The 15,826-nt window shown below is 52.6% G+C and overlaps 1 protein-coding gene across 5 annotated transcripts in view; it reads left to right on the top strand.

Moving 5' to 3' along the window:
• The window catches only part of Cdc42bpb (CDC42 binding protein kinase beta), an 82,082-nt gene that overhangs the window by 40,641 nt on the left and 25,615 nt on the right, over positions 1 to 15,826 (top strand). For all 5 annotated transcript variants that reach the window (XR_015621663.1, XR_015621662.1, NM_053620.3 and 2 more), the window contains 10 exon segments: positions 1,137 to 1,285; positions 7,716 to 7,809; positions 8,086 to 8,286; positions 9,115 to 9,363; positions 10,157 to 10,236; positions 12,009 to 12,175; positions 12,258 to 12,377; positions 13,492 to 13,625; positions 13,990 to 14,232; positions 15,101 to 15,211. Coding sequence is in view for 3 of the 5 variants with exons in the window: in NM_053620.3 (NP_446072.2) it covers positions 1,137 to 1,285; positions 7,716 to 7,809; positions 8,086 to 8,286; positions 9,115 to 9,363; positions 10,157 to 10,236; positions 12,009 to 12,175; positions 12,258 to 12,377; positions 13,492 to 13,625; positions 13,990 to 14,232; positions 15,101 to 15,211 (1,548 nt within the window). In the remaining 2 variants the exon portion in view is untranslated.

The raw sequence follows: 15,826 nt of genomic DNA, 5'->3' as shown, positions 1-15,826 counted from the left end.
CTACATGATAGAAACGTAATTCAGCTTTTGTGCGGCAAAAAGTTGAGCACAGTAAGGAGACAGACCTGGTGATGCGGGACACTGCTCTTAAGGATGCTGTTGGTTGGGAAGCAGGCTGAAGCCTTCACACGCTAGGGATGCAGGAAGAAGGAAGGCTTTGTAGAGGGGATACCTGAGGAGGATTTCGGAAGCAGGGCGGAGAGCTGTTAGTTATACTCTTTAAGACTAGTTAGCTCGGGATTGGGGATTTAGTTCAGTGGTAGAGCGCTTGCCTAGCAAGCGCAAGGCCCTGGGTTCGGTCCCCAGCTCCGAAAAAAAAAAAAAAAAACCAACCAACAAACAAACAAACAAAAAAAACCAGTTGTCTCCAGTTCGCTCACCCAAACAGGCCACTCAGACGGTGGCATGGTGATCACTGGAGTTTCATAGGGCAGGCATCCTCTGTCCCATTAGACTATGGGCCCCAAGTGTGGCATGAGAGGAGGACTGTGTTGAGGACAGACTGGTGACAGGCCTAGCTCAGGTAGCTGAGGGCAGTGTGTGGCTGTCACCCCAGGAAGAGCTGTTGCTGTATTCGATCTCAGTGCTCTTTTAAAGAGCGGTTTTCTTGCCACAGCTAGCCAGGCAGTGGTAATTCCTTATTACGGTGGTGGCTTAAAAGTTAGTTTGCCATGGAAATGAGACAGTGGGTTTGGCCATGTGTCCCAGAGCTGAGTAGTCCTAGTAGAGCTGCTGTGAACTGTCACCCTCCTGTGGCCTACAGCGCCCTCCCATCCCACACCCTCTGATGTGGTGAGATGTGTCCATTAGGGCCTCTGCAGCTCTGAGATGGTCTGTCAGCCTGAGTGCTGCGCGGTCGGGGCAGCGTGTCTGTGCTGGCACACTGTCCCTGGTGCACAGGTCCTGTGTCTGGACTAGTGAAGGGGTGCACTCAGCTTGTTGAAGAGAAGCCTGCTCTGCTCAGTGTCCTGCCCTCTGCCTGTGTGTTGTGTGTATTTGGATTGCAGCAGCGTGACACAGCAGGGTGTTTTCTGAGAAAGGTCGTCACTGCAGAGCTCGAGTCGGACAGCTTCCACGGTAGCTAATGGCAGGCTTCGGTGCTAAGAGCTATTTTCTCTCCTCTTTCTGATTTGTAGTACTTGGTTATGGATTACTATGTGGGTGGTGACTTGCTGACCCTGCTGAGTAAGTTTGAAGACAAACTTCCAGAAGACATGGCGAGGTTCTACATTGGCGAGATGGTGTTGGCCATCGACTCGATCCACCAGCTCCACTATGTGCACAGGTAACTGCCTCCTCACGAAATGTATGACCAACAGTACATCAAACAGGGACAGCCTCAGTTCCAGGCCTCCCGAGGAGTCCTGCCCATGACAAGTCTCCACTGAGTGACTAAGTGACACGGTCGAGGGGTGGTTTTCTGCATCACACCTTGAGCCCCACAACACCCAGAATGCTGTGCTCCCCTTGCACCAGTTATGGTGGCTGAAGTTCCAACAGCCTGCCTTTTTCGCTTTTAGGGGTCCCTATTTTCCTGTCCTCACTGGCCTCGTGACTACCCACTGTACCCCCATGCTCTTAGGTGTCCACACTGACCTGTGACACCCTCGCAGGGGAGGAGAGGGCTTAAGCATAGGTGTTCTCTGTCAGAGCAGTGGGAAAGGCCAGAAGGCTCACCTGCAGGCAAGCTCCCTTAGGCAGGCCACCCTTTCCTTTCTCATGTTCCCTGGTTGGTAAAATAGCTTCTCAGAGAGTCAGTATACAATGTTATCTGACTGTTACAGCTGAGCCTTGTGATTGTATAAAAAGAGAATGTATCTTTAATTGTCTCTGTGTCTGTCTGTTTCTGTCTACCACCTGAGTGGGGCCTGGGGAATCCAGAAGGTGAGGCCAGATTGCTAGAGCTACAGTTACGGGTGTGAGCCACCGATGTGGGTGCTGAGAGCTGCAGTTACAGGTGTGGCTTCCCGATGTGGGTGCCGAGAACCAGACTTCTGTCCTCAGAGGGCAGCAAGTGCTTAACCACTGAGCCATCTATGCAGGCCCAAAAATCCCTTTGCGTGTGCAAATGCATGTGCGTCTTATTGACTTGAGCCAGAGTCTCTCTCTCTGGAAGCTGCTGGTTCAACAAGGCTGGGCAGCAAATGAGCTCTCAGGATCTTCCTGTCCTTGTCCAGTGTTGGGGTCACAGGCACTGATGGTTACACCCAACTCTCTACATGGGTGCTGGGAATTTGAACTCATGCCCTAAGGCTGAGCCATCTCCCTAGCCCAAAGTATATCTTTTTTTTTTTTTTTTTTTTGGTTCTTTTTTTCGGAGCTGGGGACCGAACCCAGGGCCTTGCGCTTCCTAGGTAAGCGCTCTACCACTGAGCTAAATCCCCAGCCCCCCAAAGTATATCTTAAAATGTTGTTTTGTTTCTAGATCTGTTTGTTTTAGGGAGGGGGCACGTGTTGTGACACGTATGTGGTAATCAGAAGACAACTGTCAGGAGATGGTCTGATTGGTCCCCATTTCAGGGACTGAACTCTAGTCATCGGGTTACTGATTGGTCCCCATTTCAGGGACTGAACTCTAGTCATCGGGTTACTGAGCCATCTTGTTGGCCCAAGGCTGTAGTTCTTGGATTGATTTTTGTTTCTCTGGAGTAAAAGTCTCCCTGGTTTTTCTGTGTGCTTTTCTGAGACTCTGTCACGAAGTCCCTTGGATCACACTCGTGTTAGAAAGCTCTGTACACTCAGACGGAATTGAGTCTCCTTCATTTGTGCTTCATTCGTCTTCAGTCCCGCTGTCCCCGGCTTACCCCTGGAGAGCGTTCTGAGTGGACAGCTGCCTTCGTACCTCTGAAACCAGATCCTGTGTATTTCTAAATGTCTGTCTTCCCTTTGTGAGTCTCAGTGTCTCTTCCGTCCATGCTGGTGGTTTGGCCTCCTCCACGGAGAGTGGCCAGCTGCACGTCACTTGCTGGGATTTGAACATCACAGCTCCTGTCTTCCTTCTCCACAAAGCTCTTCAGAGAGAAAAGTCCCTGGTGTTGATTTGTCTTTTGCTTTTCTGTTATTCTGGGATGGATCCCAGGCCTTGCATGAACTTAGCATACACCGTGGTGCTCTTCTAGATTTGTGTCACTTGTGAAAGCCTCTGTAGACTCCTTATGGGAGCACAGCACCCACTGTGGACGGGAGCACAGTACCCACTGTGGAGGGGAGCACAGCACCCACTGTGGAGGGGAGCACAGCACCCACTGTGGAGGGGAACACAACACCCACTGTGGAGGGGAACACAACACCCACTGAGGAGGGGAGCACAACACCCACTGTGGAAGGGAGCACAGCACCCACTGTGGAGGGGAGCACAGCACCCACTGTGGAGGGGAGCACAGCACCCACTGTGGAGGGGAACACAACACCCACTGTGGAGGGGAACACAACACCCACTGTGGAAGGGAGCACAGCACCCACTGTGGAGGGGAGCACAGCACCCACTGTGGAGGGGAGCACAGCACCCACTGTGGAGGGGAACACAACACCCACTGTGGATGGGAGCACAGCACCCACTGAGGAGGGGAGCACAGCACCCACTGTGGAGGGGAGCACAACACCCACTGTGGATGGGAGCACAGCACCCACTGTGGAAGGGAGCACAACACCCACTGTGGATGGGAGCACAGCACCCACTGAGGAGGGGAGCACAGCACCCACTGTGGACGGGAGCACAGCACCCACTGTGGAGGGGAGCACAACACCCACTGTGGAGGGGAGCACAGCACCCACTGTGGACGGGAGCACAGCACCCACTGTGGACGGGAGCACAGCACCCACTGTGGAGGGGAGCACAACACCCACTGTGGAGGGGAGCACAGCACCCACTGTGGAGGGGAGCACAGCACCCACTGTGGAAGGAAGGGAGGAAGGATGGATGGATGGACAGATGGATGGACGGACGGACGGACGACTTTTCACTGAGAGTGCTGTGTCATTTCCATGGGAGGCAACAGGTGGGGGTGGAGTGGGGAGGGTGGTACTGGCTCACTGGAGTACCCAAAGGAGCTGCCTTTTAATTCAGAGAGGTTCGATAGTGCATCCCCCATCCCTTGTTCCTTACGTGGGGATGCCTGCCTGTGCAGGTCACTGCAGCTCTTGCACTGTTTTCACTACTGAAGACTGTAGAGCTCCACACTCTCCCACTCAGACCTGCACACAGCGCCTCACTGTGGGACAGCTCCCACCAGCTGCTCAGTAGGCCTGTGCTTCCCGACACCCGGGATCATAGGTGTGCTTGTCACCAGGCCGGGCTGTTGCAGATCAGTGTTTCAGAATGTTTTTATCTGTATGTATCTGTGTTTGTGTGTCATGTATGTACACCATGTGTGCAGAGAACAGGTGCTTGTAAGCTGCCTAACATGGGTACTGGGCACTAGGTACTAGGCACTAGGTACTAGGCACTAGGTACTAGGAACTAGCAACCAAACTTGGGTCCTGCAGAGGAACAGCAAGTGTTTTTTTTTTTTTTTTTTTTTTTGTTTGTTTGTTCTTTTTTTCGGAGCTGGGGACCGAACCCAGGGCCTTGCGCTTCCTAGGTAAGCGCTCTACCACTGAGCTAAATCCCCAGCCCCACAGCAAGTGTTCTTAATCACCAAAAAGCGTGTGTGTGTGTGTGTGTGTGTGTGTGTGTGTGTGTATGCGTGCGCGCTTGTGTGTGTGTGTATCTGTGCGTGTGGTGTGTGTGTTGGTGTCTGTGTATGGGTGTGGTGTGTGTGTATGTGTCTGTGACTGTGTGTGTGTATGGGTGTGGTATGTGTGTCTGTGCATGTGTGGTGTGTGTATGTGGAGTGTGTGTGTGTATGGGTGTGGTGTGTATGTGGTGTGTGTGTGTGTGTGAGTGTGTGACTGTGCGCGTGTTGGTTTGAATGTAGGCACATGCACATAATGGAAGTCAGAGAGCAAATTGCAGGAGTTATGTCTCTACCACGAGGGTCCCGGGGATCAAACTTAGGTCCTCTGGTGGCGTCCATTACTCTTACCTGTGGAACTGTCTCACTGGCTCCTGGGTTATATATTTGAGCAGGTATACGTGGCAAGTGACCACTACAGTAGAGCCTTGGGAATATGAATTAGCTCTGCCTGTTTTTACTTATATATGCTGAGCCATGCTACACATAAGTTGTTGGGTTTTGAGGTGAGGTTTTGCCAACAAGGCGGCCTGGAGTGGGATTCTTTTGCTACAGCCTCACTAAACTGAGCTTACAAGCTCACACCATCACTCCTGGCTGTCTGCAGAGTGCATTACCTTTCTCCCTTCTAATGTTGGAGCCCTGCAGATTGAATTCAGGGTCTCACTATACCAGTAAGTGCTCTACTGGACTGCACCCCAGCTCTAACATTTCCTTCTGAAACACTGGAGTAATTTCTAGCTCATATAGTGATTGCAAGAAAAGTAGAAAAGCATCTGCCCAGATTCACACACCGCTGTCACGTTGCCCAGTTCTCCCTCTCCCGTGTGCACACACAACTGTGCACAGCATCTTTCCAGAGCCATGTTGTGTGTGTTAGCGCTTTAGGACTAGGTACATTCTCTTCATAGAGTGTGCCTAGCCTCAGGAGACCTCTTGTTTTGGTTTGGTTTTTGGTTTTGAGACAGGGTCTTTATAATATAGCTCTGGCTGTCTTGGGCTTGCTGTGTAGACCAGGCTGGCCTCAAACTCATAGAGCTCCCTCTGGAGTGGTGGGATTAAGGGCCTGTGCCCCTTTCCCCGGCCAGGGAAGCTCATTCTTGGTCTTCGTCGCTGTCTGTGCTCACATTGGCCCGTGATCCTTATATATCTACTCTTCTGTCACTGTGAAACACCACAGCCAAGGCCTTAAGAAAGAGGGAGTTCCTTTTGGCTTACAGTCCCAGGTGGGGAAGAGGCATGGTGGCAGGGTTAGGGCCGAGGACCCTGAAGCCAAAAGCGCACACATTGAATTGAGAGCACGAAGCAAAGAGAAGCCGGAGCTGGAAGTGGCTTGTCACTCTCTGAAAGCCACCTGTAGTGACAGACTTCCTCCAGCAGGGCCGAGCCTCCGTAGCCTCCCCACAGCATCAGCTGCAGACCACGGGTCCTGGTGCCTAAGACTAAGGACAGTCCCCAGTGAGAGTCAGATCTAGGGTCACGCTTAAGCCCACCTTCTCCCCTTTTAAATCTGGAACCCTTCCTCATCCTCCCTTTGTTTTATGAACGTGGTACTTTTAAAGAGTGCTGTGCCCCACTCCTGCAGTAGAACAGGCATGCTGGTCCTCTGGTTTTACAGTAAAGCATTCTTCAGTTCACACTCAGCAGATACCGTCCATCAGCTCTGGGACAGCGCCGAACCAGGTTGCCCAGTGGTTCCTTTGCTTTTTCCTGCACCTTGTGTGCCCTGAAAAGGCACTTTGAACCCATGCGGGTCTCCTCCCATTTGAGTGGCCCCTGATGGGTTCTAACTGGGCTGCATTTCACTGCTGGCACTGGGTGACCTTACTTCCAGGTCCCCAGTCTGTCTTCTGCCATAGGAAGTTGTCCACCTCTCTCCCTGATTGCCTGCCTATTTCCAGTGCATTCCTCAAGGTCAGTGAGCCCTCTGGGAGGTTAGCGAGCACTCTCCACTGCCATGCCTTGCCTCCAGCCCCTGTTACGTCTGTCTGCTGCTATGTGCAGACACCCTGGGTGTGGGCATTAGGTGATCTGTTGTGTCTCAGCTGCACACAGTATGGCCCTGGGTAGCAGAATCTCGTGTCTGCAGAGTAATTCCAGAACCAGTATTTCTGGATCAGAAGACATACCTGCTTGCTTTCCGATCCGTAGTGTGTGAAATGCTGTTTCCTCTGCATTTGTAGTGGAATCCCTGTGTTCCCATGCAGGGCTTTCCCATATGGCGGCAGTGCAGTCTGACACGTAATCCTGCAGTGGATGCCAAATATGGTTTGGCTGTTGGACGTGTGCTGCTGGAAACATGCTGCTGGCGTGAGCATGGCTTTGGTGGGCGTGTTCTCTCGCTTCCGTGTAATCTGTAATGATCTTATCCTTAGACCTCAGCCCAGCATTTAGGCATTAGAAAGGCAGTTGACTGCGTGGGCTCTGTGCGGCTTGCCTTGGCTGCGAGACGGTGCCGTTTGCTGTGGTGGCTGGCAGTGTACGGCTGCTCAGTCTGTAGAGCGGTTGTTAGCCTGCGGCACTGTCACATCTCCCCTCGCTTCACCGCCTCCCTCGGTGCTACATGTCCTTTGATCTCCTTTTACAGTTCTCCACCGACTACACTGGCTGCCACCATGGCAGTGCTGACAGAGAGTGGGGCCGGGGAATGAGACAGAAGGAGAGGGAATGAGAGAGAAGAGAGAGAACGAGGGAGAACAAAGGGAATGAGAGCACAGAGCCGGAAGAGGGCATGAGACCCACCGAGCTGGACTTACAGGCATTGGCTGCTCAGTGGTTGCTGGGGTCCAGAGACTGAGGGTCCAAGCACCCTTTACTGTTGAGCCAGCCCCTGGCTCTGAGATGTCATTTTCTGGTCCTGTGGCTGATGAGCCTCCTCGAGAAGACAGGAGATACTCAGGGAACTTAGCCAGGGGCAGGTGGCAGGGGTCGACGTGCAGACGGGAAGAAGGGGTGCCAATGGTGACATGCTTGGTCACGGCTGCTCACTCTGTGCACCCGGTGGGTAGCACTGATAACACATTCTGCTTATCTCACCCACAGAGACATTAAACCCGACAACGTCCTTCTGGATGTCAACGGTCACATCCGCCTGGCTGACTTTGGCTCGTGCTTGAAGATGAACGATGACGGCACTGTAGGTATTTTCTGTTGAAGACCACCCTATGCTTTTGAATTTAGCTTGTGGTTAAAGGGGAGCTGAGTATTCAGTTTGAGGTGTGTGTGTGTGTGTGTGTGTGTGTGTGTGTGTGTGTGTGTGTGTGTCCTGTCAAATCACCTGGCCTTGATCCCTGGTCACTCACCGCCATTACTCCACGACTGTTTTGTTTTCTGTTGCTGCTGCTCTCTAAGGATCATGGTTGGAAATATTAGTGATGTTCTTGGTTCCCTCATCACCCCTTCTCCCTCCAAGGTTCAGTCTTCCGTGGCTGTGGGCACACCTGACTACATCTCACCAGAGATCCTGCAGGCCATGGAGGATGGCATGGGCAAATACGGGCCCGAGTGTGACTGGTGGTCCCTGGGCGTCTGCATGTATGAGATGCTGTATGGAGAAACGCCATTTTATGCAGAGTCTCTGGTGGAGACATATGGAAAGATCATGAACCACGAGGTATGATGCTGTATGCTGTTCTGTCACCTTCACAGGCTGGGGTGGGTGGTCGGAGGCCAGCTGGGTAGGAGGGACAGGGAGGGGGGCAGAGGTGTGAGAACCCATTAGCATAAGGTGGGGGCACTGCACACATGGGACAGAGAGGAAGACGTGCTTCAGCGATGTCTCCTGTGTTCCAGCCCTGCGGCGTGCTGCTTGTGTTGGTGGAGCGCTGTGCGGGCTTGCGGGCCGTTCGGCGTGAATCCCCACGGCACACTTGTTCCTTGCTGTTTTGATAGCAGAAATCTAATCTGTCAATCTCACTTAGCTGTTCAGCTATGAAACTCTGTTTTAATTAATTTACTTACGTGTATGAAATACATGTATGTGGATGTATGTGCCACAACACATGTTGGAAGCTAGGGCATCCCCTTTGTGGCGTTTTCTCCTCTCTTTATGTTGGTTCTAGAGATCCAACTCCAGGCTGCAAAGCAAGTGAGTGTATTTTACCCACAAGCTTTCTTGCAGGCCCAAAGGGAATGGTTTTGGCCTTTTTGGAATTAAAATTCCCTAGCTTTAGTCAGGCAGTGGTGGCACAAGCCTTTAATCCCAGCACTCAGGAGGCAGAGGCAGGTGGATCTCTGAGTTTGAGGACAGCCTGGGCTACACAGAGAGACTCCATCTCAGGGAAGGGGTTGTAATTTCAGCTTACACCTGGTTAATTATGAGGTCAGGATTACTTCTTGTGCTGTTCACACATCTCGGGTTTTCTTGGCTGTCCTCTGGCCGCTCCTTCCTCCACACATCTCGGAGTTTCCTGACTGCTTTTGGCCGCCCCTTCCTCCCCAGGAGCGGTTTCAGTTCCCATCCCACGTCACTGACGTCTCTGAAGAAGCGAAAGACCTCATCCAGAGACTAATATGCAGCAGAGAGCGCCGGCTCGGGCAGAACGGGATAGAGGACTTTAAGAAACATGCATTCTTTGAAGGTCTAAATTGGGAAAATATACGGAATCTGGAAGCACCCTACATTCCCGATGTGAGCAGCCCTTCTGACACGTCCAACTTCGATGTGGACGATGACGTGCTGAGAAACATCGTGAGTGCCAGGCCCATGTCCTCCTGGGGTTGCTTCACGGTGGGTCTGAGTCAGCAGTGTCTGCTGCTGTCTGCTCAACCAGTCAGTCAGTGCAGAACTGGAGCCGGAGAGGCGGCCCAGCAGTCAAGATTGCCTGGACTCCAGACGGACCCAGGTTCCGCTCCCAGCACCCGTGTGAGGCGGCTCAGTACTGCCTGCCACTCCAGCTGTAGGGCTCCAACACTCTCCTCTGGTTTTTGCAGGTGACTGCACACATGCACACATGCACACATGTAGCACGCACACACACACACACACACACACACACACACACACACACACACACACACACAAATTAAAGCAGCTGGGTGTGGTGACGCATGCCTTTAGTCCAGCACTCTTGGGAGACAGGCAAGTACATCTCCCTCAGGTCAGGACCAGCCCCGCCAGATGTGCATAGTCAGACCCTGTCAGACATCGCACTGTTTTTATGTTCGACAGTTAAAGCCTTCAGCTAAGTGCTCTTATTGTAGCTTTTTTTTTTCTTCGTCTTTTATACTTTTTATTCAATGTTAGATCTGTTATTGTGCCACAGTTTTATTGTCCCATGGCTGCTTCGTGTATGTAAAGGCTTCGGGTGCACAGGAGGCGTGGCCTGCCAGCCCTACCTGCTGAGCCGTCCTGCCAGCTGCTCCTTCATGCAGCTGGAGCTCAGCGTGGGGCAGTGGTGGCGGCCCGGGGTTTTGTTTGTGGCACTGTGCTGCGTATTCGAAGGGCGGTTTGTCTCACTTGCGCTGTTTGTGTTCTTGCACAGGAAATCTTACCTCCCGGCTCTCACACGGGCTTCTCGGGACTGCACCTACCCTTCATTGGCTTTACATTTACGACAGAAAGGTACGCCTGGGTGGTCCTTCTCATCGCTCTCCCCTAGGCACAGCCATAAGGGCCGGGGCTGGGGCTCCAGGGAGACGGAGGCTCTTCTGTGGGCTGCTGTGACTATAGGTATCAGCACCAGCCAGCTTTTTCTGTTAAAGGCAAAATAGTGAACACAGTCGCAGGCTACACCACAGTGCTTTGGTTGGCAACAGAGCACACACTTGGTGGTGACCTGAAATTCTCCTTACCTAATGGAGCCAGGGTCTGATAACCACTGTACATACGTGTCCGGTGGCCGTGCTTGGCATGGAGCAGTTGACTGACTCGCTGGCTCACACAACTGCAGCACACGATGGTTCTGTGGAGTGTCCTTGTCCTGCAGAGGTTCACTGTACCGCATCCCACCACGCCAGCGGTGGCCTAGGTCACCGTGCTCTGCGCTTCTGACTGCGTGTCTCTGTCCTGCCATGGCTTACCCTCAGGTTGTGTAAGAACACTCCAGACTGTTGGGAAGGTCACCTGTCAGCACTGTGTCCCTGTCATTAAGCACTATGCATCTCCTGTTCTCTCACACGTCCATCTTTCCTTCTACAGTCCTTTATGTATATACGTCTGAGGCTGGAGAGGTAGCTTGGCAGTTAAGATCGAGGCTGCTCTTCCAGAGGACCAGGCTTCTCTTTCCAGCGCTCACAGGACAGCCCAACTGTGTAACGGTGCTCCCAGGGGTTTGGATGCCCTCTCCTGGCTCCCTGGGCACTGTATACATGTGGCACATAGGCAACAACATGTATACATATACGATAACTTCTGGGGAGGTAGCTCAGCGGCAACGCTTGGCTAGCGTGCATGAGGCCCCAGGTTCCATCCCTGCTCTTGGAGGATGGGACACGACACATAGAAAACATTCTTAAAGGTTCATAGGAAGTTCAGGAACAGGATTGGGTCCACAGGCTATGGCTGGTTAGCTCCTGCGTGTAGGCTGTCAGGTGGTGGGATTTATCCAGTGAAAGCCAGTGGTAGCCACAGCTGTTGGTCAGTTCGTGCTCAGCTCAGGAGCCTTTAGAACTCACTGCTACCTTTTGTCAGTCCTGCAACCCTGGCTCCTACTGCCCATCAGTGAGCTGGAGTTCAGCTCCTCCTGTGATGTGAACTTGGCAGTTCCAGGAACATCCCTCCATGTGTGACCTCGGCCAGTGGTGTTGATGTGGTGTGTGCAGCTCTGATCTCTGGTGCCACAGTGTTGACTGGCACCAAGTGCCAGGCGTTTTCAGTGATCCAGTGTCCAGAGTGCATTCCCACTCATGGGGTGCCGGGCTCACTGTGAGGCCCAGGCCTGCCCGTCAGACAGAGTCAAACCTGAGTCAGCCGATCAGCCACAGCTAAGCCGTTTGTCCAGAGCACTTCAGTCAGAGCCATTTGCTCCACAGGTCTAAAGATAAGTTGTCAGCAGCCCTCCCAGGTGGCACAACTGGTCAGAGGCAGAACCAGGGAGCCATACTTGCCTGTAAGCCCAGCTTGTTAGCAAAACCCCTCCTTTCGCTTTTCCATTCAAATGCAAGCAGTGGTTTCCAAGTCAGCATCGGTTCCCTGGTGCCTCCTGTTCGGCTTCCACTCCCCGCCTAGTCACAGTAGTGAGGAGGCTCTTGTCTAACTTTGGCTCTTCACACAATAGAGTCTTTTCACAGGTACTGGTTTGCTTCTTTAAAAACCTCTCATCCCAGAAAGTCTGGATGCTAATGAAGCCACTGCCAGTTCTCAGTAGATAAGAAAGCCTGTTGCTTCATTTGCAGCTGCTTTTCTGACCGAGGCTCTCTGAAGAGCATGATACAGTCTAACACGCTAACCAAAGATGAGGATGTGCAGCGGGATTTGGAGAACAGCTTGCAGATCGAAGCTTACGAGCGAAGGATACGAAGGCTGGAACAGGAGAAGCTAGAGCTGAGCCGGAAGCTGCAAGGTGAGTGGCCGGACAGGCCTGATGCGGGCTAGGGTCCCGCCTTGCACACGTGGCTGGCCACTCAATGCTGTGCCTTCCTCAGAGTCCACCCAGACTGTGCAGTCCCTTCACGGTTCCACACGGGCCCTGGGCAACTCAAACCGTGACAAGGAAATCAAGAGGCTGAATGAAGAGCTTGAACGCATGAAGAGTAAAATGGCAGGTGGGTGATCCCTCTGGGAGACGGGTGCTCCCTCATACAGGTGGGCCCTCCCTCCAGGTGCCAGCCTGGTGCTCTTTGTTCTTGAGTATTAGTCTATTTTCAGAATCTTTCTTTCTAAGGGGGAAAAGCTCAAACTTTTGCAAGCTTATATAAAGTTGTGGTGAGTTGTCTATATTTAACATTGTTTCTCACCTTACTTGGCTCTGATAACGTCATTTCCCTATGAACTCTTCCCTTGTTCTGAACTCACCTGGCCACTGCCTCAGAACGCAGGGGTTCAGCCTGCACTTCTGCTTCTCCTTATGTGCACGAGTGCTTTGTCTGTGTGTATGTGTGTACTGTGTGCATGCCTGGAACCTGTGCAGGCCAAGAGAGGCAGTCATAGTCCCTGGAACAAGAGTTACAGGTAGTGGTGCACCACTGTGCGGGTGCTTGGAACGGAAACGGAACCCGGGCCTCTGGAAGAACAAGGCCCCAGCTGCTGAGCGAGCCTCTCCCCAGCGCCTTCCAGTCCTATTTACAGTTCTTGCTCATGAGAACTCCTACGGACGTGGATCACTTCTGAGCCACGCTGGGTAGGCAGGCTCCTCAGTCAACCTCTGTCTCCAGGTTGCGCTTGGAGTCTGTCTGCTCCGTTTCTGGTTAGACCCCACCCACCATCCTGATTTAAAGGGGGCGGACAGAATCTGCCGTTCACTGAATGACGTGCTGCCTCCCTCCCTGGATGGCAGAGGGCCTGAGGCACACCGAGGTCCGTCTGTGAGCAGAGAGTCAAGTGATGAGGCTAGATCTCAGGAAGCCCACCAGGAGGGGAGTATGTGATGCAGGACGCCATGTGAAGGGAAGCGAAAGGCCTCTGAGTGAGGACATCTCGAAACTGGCAAAGTGGTGCAGTGGGCGCTTGCCACTCTTCAGTCCACACCAGTCCCACAAGTTGGCCTCTGACCTCTGCACCCTCACTGTAGCATACACACAGGGACACACACACACACACACACAGAGTACATGAAAACTAGTGAAGAAGACTACTTCCCTGTGAATCACCGGCTCAGTAAATCAGCTAACACAAACTCACTGTACACATAGGAACACAATCCAACTCTCTTCTGTCCAGATTCAAACAGGCTCGAACGACAGCTCGAGGATACCGTGACCCTTCGCCAGGAGCATGAAGACTCCACACAACGGCTGAAGGGCCTGGAGAAGCAGTACCGCCTGGCACGGCAGGAGAAGGAAGAATTGCACAAGGTAGCAGCACAGTCCTTCTGAGTGTGAGGGGGAGTGTGTGTGAGGGGAACTCTGAGGAGGAGGACTGTGTGTGAGGGGGACTCTGTGAGGAGGACTGTGTGTGACGGGGACTCTGTGAGGAGGACTGTGTATGACGGGGACTCTGTGAGGAGGACTGTGTGTGACGGGGACTCTGTGAGGAGGAGTGTATGTGAGGGGGACTCTGTGAAGAGGCCTGTGTATAAGGCTGTGTGTGAGGAGGCCTGTTTGTAAGGACTCTGAGGAGGACTGGCTCAGGTGCTGAGCACCTAATTCATGACCAGACACGGCTTCTGGGTTTCAGCCTTTGCTAAGCAAATGTAAAACAGAGAATTTATTCCTTCAGCAATTGGTTGAAGCTTCAGAGCGATTGAAATCCCAGACCAAAGAACTCAAAGATGCTCATCAGCAGCGAAAACGGGCCCTGCAGGAGTTTTCAGAGCTCAATGAGCGCATGGCAGAGCTGAGGTCACAGAAGCAGAAGGTGTCCCGGCAGCTCCGTGACAAGGAGGAGGAGATGGAGGTGGCCATGCAGAAGATTGACTCCATGAGGCAGGATATCCGCAAGTCTGAGAAGTCTAGGAAAGAGGTAGCTCTTCTTCATTTGCTTTGAGGATGAGCATGTGGGCACAGGACAGCTGCAGGAGCCAGCTTCCTCCTCCACTGTGTGGGTTCCTAGGGTCGGAAGGAAGTCGGCAGGCAGGGACAGCCTCCTAGTGCCTGACTAATGGCTATGTACTTAGAGGGGAGGTGCTTTGCTCCTCTGCTGGTTTATGGGGACTTGGGTGCTGGAGTGCTGCTGCCCTGGCAGGCTCCGTGGCCTACTAGCAACAGGCGGGGACTTAAGCTCCGTTAAATGCGCTCGATGGATGCGAACGTAGCAGCCTGCAGTGATCACCCTTCATGTCTGGGCTACTCGTTCACCCCAAATACCTAATTGTTTTCTTAGTTGATTTTTTAACCCAGATGCACTTGCGGTGGTGTCAGTGGAGTTACACCTCGAGGTAGTGAGACCCCTAAGAATCGAGGATGCAGTGGCAGGGAACCTGAACTTTGTTTTAAAACAGCCTGAGAATTCAGGCTCAGACCAAACAAGCTTGATCTTTAGCTAATTGTCACCTGTCAACGCTGGATTATGGGCACGTGGGTTTTTCATTTATAAACTAAATTGTGCAGTGTAATATTTTTTTTTTTAATTACACCTTCACATGTCAGAATTGTTTCTACAGATTGGGGGCTTTCCTTGAGTTTGAACCTCAGATTATCTGGTCAACTAGAACGCAGGCTTCTCTCATTACTAGTCGTCCTGGGCATTCATTCCAGTTAAAGTGTTGTCGGCCTTCAGCTCATGGTGAATCTGGCAAAGGAAAGTCTATATAGAGACCTCCCTGGGTCTGCTCCACAGTGGCCCCTGGGGCAGGTTCTGTTTTATAAAAAGGAGACCTGCTTTTTCTTAGCTGGAAGCTCGGCTTGAGGACGCAGTCGCTGAGGCCTCCAAGGAGAGGAAGCTTCGAGAGCACAGTGAGAGCTTCTCTAAGCAGATGGAGCGCGAGCTCGAGACCCTCAAGGTAATGGTTCTCTCCCTGTGCACCGGGGGCATGGGCTCTCAAACATGGTTGGACTAGTGTTTCCCATAGCAACTTCCAGGAAGTGGCAGAATGAGAGGAAGTGGAGGAAGTGGCCACTGCCTTTCTAACAGCTTTCATTACAAAAGCCACGTTCGTTTTCGTGTAGAAGCTTCAAGTACTTGTGGTCAGCACTGCCAAGTTAGCAGATGTTGCCTCCTTCCTGTCCTTGTGTCTACACTGGGCATGCTCAGTTCTGGTAAAGTCCATGTCCGGTTGTCGAGGTGGCAGGAGCAAGCTGCCCATCACCTAGGCCTGGCTGATGGGTTCCGAGGGTGGTGAGAAGGCCAAGAGAAGGGGCAGTCCTGAGTGAGGGCCACCGTCCGCTCTCAGTGCAGTGTGGCCTGAGGAGGGGCGACTTGCCTCTTTGGAGCCTGGGGATCCTTGTAGTTGTCATGGCAACTCTCTCCTTTGAGCCCAAGGCATTTATTCCTCTGTCATCTTTGCCACCATCCGATCCAGCTCTCAGCAGCACCATTTCCTAGACTGCCTCCTGTGGCTCTGTGCCCGCTCTTACCTGTCTGTACCACATTCCTCACGTACAGCCACCAGGGAGCC

Source organism: Rattus norvegicus, chromosome 6 (genome assembly GCF_021556685.1).
Source record: "Rattus norvegicus strain SHRSP/BbbUtx chromosome 6, alternate assembly SHRSP_T2T, whole genome shotgun sequence".
NCBI classification, from domain to species: domain Eukaryota; kingdom Metazoa; phylum Chordata; class Mammalia; order Rodentia; family Muridae; genus Rattus; species Rattus norvegicus.
The sequence above is the reverse complement of the archived record's forward strand: the minus strand, read 5'-3'. Positions and strand labels throughout refer to the sequence as shown.